At 51.5% G+C, this 7,327-nt stretch overlaps 1 protein-coding gene across 5 annotated transcripts in view; it reads right to left on the reverse strand.

Moving 5' to 3' along the window:
• The window catches only part of DTX2 (deltex E3 ubiquitin ligase 2), a 33,841-nt gene extending 26,877 nt beyond the window's left edge, over nucleotides 1–6,964 (reverse strand). The window contains exons 1-2 of one of the 5 annotated variants that reach the window (XM_022588018.3): nucleotides 6,830–6,964; nucleotides 5,484–5,648 (exon numbers count right to left, since the gene is read on the reverse strand). Coding sequence is in view for 2 of the 5 variants with exons in the window: in XM_030763699.2 (XP_030619559.1) it covers nucleotides 4,791–4,815 (25 nt within the window). In the remaining 3 variants the exon portion in view is untranslated. Of the gene's footprint in view, nucleotides 1–163; nucleotides 1,588–4,790; nucleotides 5,437–5,483; nucleotides 5,649–6,829 lie in introns of those variants that run through there. The other 4 variants (XM_022588020.2, XM_030763699.2, XM_030763700.2 and 1 more) reach the window with 4 other exon arrangements.
• Nucleotides 6,965–7,327: the final 363 nt, after the last annotated feature.

Genomic DNA, 7,327 nt, shown 5'->3' on the forward strand with positions numbered 1-7,327 from the left:
GTGCAGAAACTATTAGAGACCTTTGGTTCAACTTCCTTATATATCTGAACTTTTCACATTTTCTAAAGTGGGAAACTATTACTTTTCAGAAACAAACCGCTTACAATGCCCACCACTTTCAAAAGATCGTAAATATGAAACAAACCCCACCACTGTTACTTACCATCATTACTTCAGACGGCTGCTCCCGTCCCAGTGGAGTTTTACTAACAGGCCTGTCAAAGTACCACGGCACCTCCTTGCCAAGAGACACCATGTCCCACCCCCGAGTTCCAAGGAAGTGCAAAAAACACACCATCCAGGTGCCCAAACTATTACAACAGGGGAGCGCTGCAAGGTAGGGCTTTTGTCTAGAAAAGAGATGGCTTACGCTGGTGCCACCCAGGCCTGACTAGGCTTCTGAGAGATGGAAGGAACTACACATGATTTGTTCCTTGCACGTGGGGCTGCTAGAAGGGAAGTAACTCCTCCTGGCTGGTGCCTGACTAGGGCCCTCCAGGGGCAGGTCAGAGCAGAACATTCCAAATGGGGCTCAGAAAGCCACACAGTGGCCAGGGGGCAGGCCCCAGTGACCAACAGTTCCCCAGTGGGCAACCTCCTCCACCAGCACCAAGAGCCTGCTGCTCCTTCTTTGCCAGGAGCAACCTGACCACCCACAGGTCATCAGAGCCTATCCTGGGGCCAGAATGGGGGAGCAGCGGAAGCAGTGGCAGGCACAGTGGCCATAATCACACCAGTGGCCACCAACCAAGAGCTTACTAGGTACCAGGCACCGTGCTAAGTATAAGTGTCCTCATTTAGTCCTCACATTCCTGAGCAAAGGGCATCATCTCCATTTTATAGATGAGAAAAGTGAGGCAAAAGATAAACAACTTGCCTGAGAAGCCACAGGTATAAGCAAACCCAAATCAGTTTGCAGAGGGATAAACTGATGTAGACAAATCAGCCTGCCAGATGTGTCTGCTTGACCTACTACACAGTTTTTAGTTTTTACAAGTTGAGCCAATGTTTAAAAACTGGAATATCCACCATTAAAAAAACAAAAAAATCCAGACTTCCAGCTTCTCTCGAAAACCAGAAAACCTGGCAACATTTGCAGGCCTGACCCAGATTCATTATGCAGCCAGCAACGATGAGCTGCACCACTGTGGTGGCTGGTACTACTCTCAAGGTTACCACAGTTACCACAACTCTCCAGGGCAGAGCCGGCAAACTTTTCCTATAAAGGGCTGGAAGGTACATATTTTAGGCTTTGTAGGACACTGGGTGTCTGTTGCAACTACACAACTCCACCACTGTAGTGTGAGAACAGCCAAAGGCCACACATAAACTAACTGGCGTGGTTGTGTCCCAGTAAAACTTTACTAACAAAAAAAGGCTGTGGGGCTTCCCTGGTGGCGCAGTGGTTGAGAGTCTGCCTGCTGATGCAGGGGATGCAGGTTCGTGCCCCGGTCCGGGAACATCTCACATGCCGCGGAGCGGCTGGGCCTGTGAGCCATGGCCGCTGGGCCTGTGCGTCCGGAGCCTGTGCTCCGCAACAGGAGAGGCCACAGCAGTGAGAGGCCTCGTGTACCACAAAAAAAAAAAAAAAAGAGGCTGTGGGCTGGATTTGGCCCATGAGCCACGGTTTGCTGACCTCACTGCGGTCCCACTGAACTATAGTTGAGAAATACTTCTTTGAACCCGTTCCTCTATTGAAAAGTGGGAGAGTGCTTATGCCTCTGGCCAGCCTCCCCTATGACATGCCTGCCCTCTGTAGACATGTCAGTCTTTGCCCAACACCTGAGGGTGAAATACAGCATCCAACAGCACGGCAGGCAGCATGTGGAGAGGGCCACCCCCAGGGAAGCCCAACCTGCTTCCCAGAGCCACACCTTTCCTTGCATCAGGCAACTGGGCCCTGGCCTACCTCTCTTCTCTCCACCCTCCCCTGTGACCTTCTCATCTGCTCCCATGGCTTCAATAATTCCATGCACGCAGAGCATCCAGATCTTTCTTCAGATGTCCTGCCTGAGTCCCTTAAGCCCTCTGCTCCAGCCATCGGCAACTCCAGTGAGAGCCCAGAACCGGCCAGGCTGTTTCATGCCCCTCACCCCCCACCAAAAGTACCCATCCCACCTGTCCACTTACTCAATTCTTAATTCCCAGCCTGAGACTCTCTGCCCAGTGAAATCTTTCCTACATCCACTCCTGCCCTGCACAGAGAAGTGGCCTCTTCTAACCACCAATGTCCATGTGACATCTGAGTGCAATTATCTACTTGTCCCCTCCACTAGGGCACAGACTCCTAAAAGGCAAGGATTATGGTCAGGAAAAGATTTTTCAAACAAGGCACAGAACGCTGACTATACATGAAGAGATACATTTCACTGTGTTAAAATTAAGAATGGTTGTTCAACAAAACATGCCTCAAAGAAAGCAGAAAGTTAAAAGCTGGAAAAAGATATTCACAATAAGCACGAAGGATTAAAATCAAGGATATATAAAGAACTCTTACACGTCAATTTTCTTTTTAAAGTGCCAGGAACCCCACAGAAAAATTGCAAAAAAGTGAACATATAATTTACAGGAAACACACATGCCAATAAACTTATGAAGAGATGTTCGACATCAGGGCTCAGGGACACAGAAATGAAGATCCCAAAGATCCCATTTTATACCCATTCCATTGGCAGAAATAAAAAAAAGTCAGCCTATACCAAGTGTTGGCAAGAGTGTGGAGCAAGTGGAAGGCCTACATTCTGCTGCTGGTGGAGTGAAAACTCGTACAATCACTTCAGAAAAAGTCTAGTAACAACTACGAAAGTTGGACATTTATTCACCCTATGACCCAGCAAAATACCACCCCTCAGCTCATACCCAAGAAAACCTCTTGCATATGTGCAACAGGAAACGTGTACGGAAATGTTCAGAGCAGTCCACGCGTGACAGCAAAACTGGAAAGGAGCAGGTACCCATCAACGGAAGATCGGATGCATAAACTGTGATTTGCCCACACCATGGAATATTATTCAATATTCAAGACAAATGAATCAGATGACATGCAATGCTATGGACAAACTGTAGCGATATTTTTTTAAGTGCCTTAGGAATACACAGGTACCGTAAAACTACATAAAAATGAAAGTGAGGGGATAATGGTTATCTCAGGATGGGAATGGGAGGAAAGATCAAATGATTGGGTGTGTATTTTGTTTCAAGATCCTGGCTTTTGTTGTGGATGGCTGAAATGCAGGAACTTACAACACATTAAAAATAATTTCGGAGGGGCTTCCCTGGTGGCACAGTGGGTGGGAGTCCGCCTGCCAATGCAGGGGACACGGGTTCGTGCCCTGGTCCGGGAAGATCCCACATGCCGCGGAGCGGCTGGGCCCGTGAGCCATGGCCGCTGAGCCTGCGTGTCCGGAGCCTGTGCTCCACAACGGGAGAGGCCACAACAGTGAGAGGCCCGTGTACCGCTAAAAAAATAAAAATAAAAAAATAATCATAATTTCAGAAACAAGTGAAAGCAAGCTGGGCGTGAACGGTGATCACTGTTTATTAATCTAGTTCTCTGTTTACCTGAGGTGAAAATTAAAACAAACACACAGAAGGGACTGTTTAATTCTCTGTACTCCAAGTGCCAAGCACAAGCCCGGGCACACAACTTCCTAAGCGTGTGTGCAATGAATGAGGGATGCTCCTCCCTCGCCCGTGGCCCCATTCCTGCCGGCCTCTTCAGTACCTTCAACAGGTCTGAAGCCAAACCCACCTTCCTTGCTGACGCCCCTCTCCTCCTGGATTCCCTGGCTCTGCACTGGCCCTCCTCCGCCTTCTCCCCCAGCCCAGCGGCTGCCCCGGCTTGCCCTCTCCTCGCCTCCTCAGACCCCGCTGCTAGCATCTGGTTGGGACCTTTCTGCCTCTCACCTTGACAAGCACTCTCTGCCCGCTGGCTTCTCCAACTCCTGTCTCTCCTCGCCCACCCCAGAGACAGGTGCGAGGTTGAGCTTCCCGATGCAGTTCTGACCCTCTCTCTTCCGCACCTCCCCTAGAGCTCTAGAAATAACGTTCACGTTCTGGCGGATGCTGAACGCCCATCACGGTCTGGTCCCTTCCTATCAACAGTAACTGCCAGAGCATCTCTCCTCAGTACCCTCTTCCATCTACACCTTCCCCTCCCCGATCCCTCCTAAAAAGCGTAAGTGATGAGCTGCTACCCCATATACCGCCAGTTTCCCCAGCTCCGTGCCTCAACTTTACCCGGAATCCCACCCACTTGGCCACCCATCCTTAGCTGACCCACACTTTCAAGGCCCCATTTAAACACCTCCAGGATGCTGCGATGTGCCCACTTGAAAGAAAAATCCCCTCTTACCAACTTCCACGGCATTCGGTCTGTCCTCTACAGTTCTCTCTCTTTCACAAGACCCAGAGCAGCCAGAGGGCAAACTCCCCTGTCTACCTCCCCCTACCAGAAGCTGGCAGTGGTGTATGGAAACAGTCACGAAGAGAACAATCGAATCCATTCCATGCTTTCGAGCCAGGGAGCTCATCTGGCTCATTTCTAGCCATGGCTCATAAAATGCCCATCCTAGGACTTCCCTGGTGGTCCAGTGGTTAAGACTCTGAGCTTCCAACGCAGGGGGCTCAGGTTCGATCCCTGTTCGGGGAACTAAGATCCCACAAGCCGCGTGGCACGGCAAAAAAAAAAAAAAAAAAAAAAAATGCCCTTCCTGGAATTGTACTAAAATCCTTCTGTTCCCCGAGCCTTGGCATGACCCATAAAAGCCCCCGCTCAGCCCCCTGCCTACCTTTCCAGGCTTCTCGGCCCCACATCCACACGCTGTCGCTTCAGCCACACTGAGCTGCTTATAGTGACCCAGACATGCCAGGTTTCTTCACGACTTTGCGTATACTGACTCCTCTGCCAGGCTCCGCCCCCTACTTCCTGGGACCTACTCCTTCTTCACAACCTTAGCTATCATCTTCTGGAGGCTTCTGGACCTTCCCTCCTGGGCAAGGGTGGGCTGGGCTCCGCCCTGTGATTATCCACTCCTCAACATGTATCACACTGACAACACCTTGTCACTGTCTATGGTTTATCTTTTCCACCAAACAATGAGCTCCTGGAAGACAGAACTTTTGCGCCTGGTCACTGTACCCCCAGCACTGGGCATGGGGCTTGACAAAAAGGAGGCACCCAGTAAAGGTTCAAGTTAACAAAAGAAACTAAAATTTCCAGTTCAAATGCAGAAACTGTGACTCGTGTCCTTCATCCCATAAAGCGCGTCTGAAGGCGGAAAGCATCTTCTAAGACTGGTTAAACAGGAGAAGCTGCTGGCAGGAAGCCACCTAAATTTATCTGAGACAGTTGGCAATCAACAATCAACTCCCAGGGCTCACTTTCATCCTGGGGACCTCAAGTTCCACCCTCCCCAGTGCCCACTTTCTCTACTGAACACCAGATTGGGAAGGCAGCAATGTAAAGTCCCCATGGCTCTCACCTTTTCTCTCTGGAGAGCTGGCACAAACTGTGCCTTCTTGATGGAGATACCAGATCCTTAGGAGGAATGACTTGTTTGAGTTCCCATCTTGATATAAAATTCAAACAACAAAAACCGGGCAAATCTGAAAGGCTTGCTGACTCAGCAACACAAATTCCAAGGCACCTTTGCCAACAAGGAAGAAGATGATCAGGTTTTAAATTGAGAAACAGGAGTTAGTGAAAACGAATACACAGATGTCCAGTCTGTGTGCTGTGGCTGGGGACTGGAAACCACCAGATTCATTTTCCAACAGCCTGGGCAGAGCAGAAGGTACAGTAGTCTCCCTCTGCCCACTCAATAACCAAGGGGATGGCTAAAAACAACAACAACCCCACAAAACAAACAAACACACACTAAGCCCTTCCACAGAAAGGCCTGAAAGGACTTCGAAAGCCAATCTGCAGTGTAGGTATCCAGGGAATCAACACACCAGAGAGGGAAAAAAATTTGGCCAAGGTCACATGGCAAATGAACAAGAAGCCTAGTTATAGTCATACTGACGGTTTAAGTAAAGCCTGATTTTGGTTACCCGAAAGACCACCTTCTACAACTCTACAGGAGCTAGGATAGCATGCAGAAATATTTTGAGTTTCTTAAGGGTCCAAGCGTCTCTGCACAAACTACTTCCACTGCTATTGGCACTTAGGGAAGAGGAACCAGTGTGGGGGACAGCAGCTGGCTGAGAAAGGGTAGTTTCAGGGGGAAAAAAAAAGCCTCCTAAATCCTTTACACTGCATATACCTTATGCCCTCCCCAAGAAAGTGACCCAGGGTCCCAGGAAATAGGCACTTCCTGGAAGTCAGACCCTACATGAGGCGAGTTAGGAGTTAGACTAAGGAGGCAAACTCCCCTAAAGTACAGCCCCTGGCTCCAGTGAGCCGTCCACCGGGAGGCAGACCCCAGCAGAACCCAAACGCTAACTAGGGCAGCCGGTGGCATTATCACCACCGCCTCCAAGTCCTGTGAGAAAGGGTACACTCCCACAGACGGACCAAACTCTGTGTCTGCGCCCCTCCCCCGCTAGCCCTTCGGCTTCCACCCCGGCGTTGACCCTCCCACCAGGTCCGGTGCTAAGCTCCCAGCGTCTCCCAATTCCCCCAACTCCCTCCTCCGGGACATCTACCCGAAGGCCGGTGCCCACAATCCCCCCCCTCCCCCGTCACCCCGGGGCTCTTCTCCGGCCTGGCCCAACCTTCCCTCACGCCCACGCCCGCCCCCTTCCGGTCCCAGATCGGCTCGGTCTCCCCCGCGTCCCCGGGACCCCAGCCCTGGCGACGAGCAGGTGGCCTGTCCGCCCCTCTCACCGAGGCTGAGGAGGGCGGGGGGGCAGGCGGACGACACCGCCGGGCTCAGGCTGCAGCCCCCGCTGGGCCTGGGCACGGCTCAGGCTCTGCCTCCCAGCCTAACGAAGAGGCAGCCAGAGTGAAACAGCGTCGCTTCCTTGCGTCCCAGTGCGCATGCCCAGGACGCTGGGCCTTCTGGGAAACGTAGTTCCAGTGGAACAGCGGGGGGGCGGGGCTGAACTCGACGTTCACCTGTTTAGGGGGTATGTATCCCAAGAGAGCTTCGTGTCTAGCTGGGGAGACAGACACTTAAACATACAACTACAGGACTCCCCTGATGGCGCAGTGGTTAAGAATCCGCCTGCCAATGTAGGGGACACGGGTACGAGTCCTGGTGCAGGAAGATCCCACATGCCACGGAGCAACTAAGCCGTTGCTACAACTACTAAGCCTGTGCTCCAGAGGCCGGGAGCCACAGCTACTGAGCCTGCGTGCCACAACTACTGAAGCCCGCACGCC

This window comes from Delphinapterus leucas, chromosome 15 (assembly GCF_059928025.1).
Source record: "Delphinapterus leucas isolate spDelLeu-1000000601 "Yukka" chromosome 15, BTC_Dleu_Yukka2, whole genome shotgun sequence".
Classification (NCBI taxonomy): domain Eukaryota; kingdom Metazoa; phylum Chordata; class Mammalia; order Artiodactyla; family Monodontidae; genus Delphinapterus; species Delphinapterus leucas.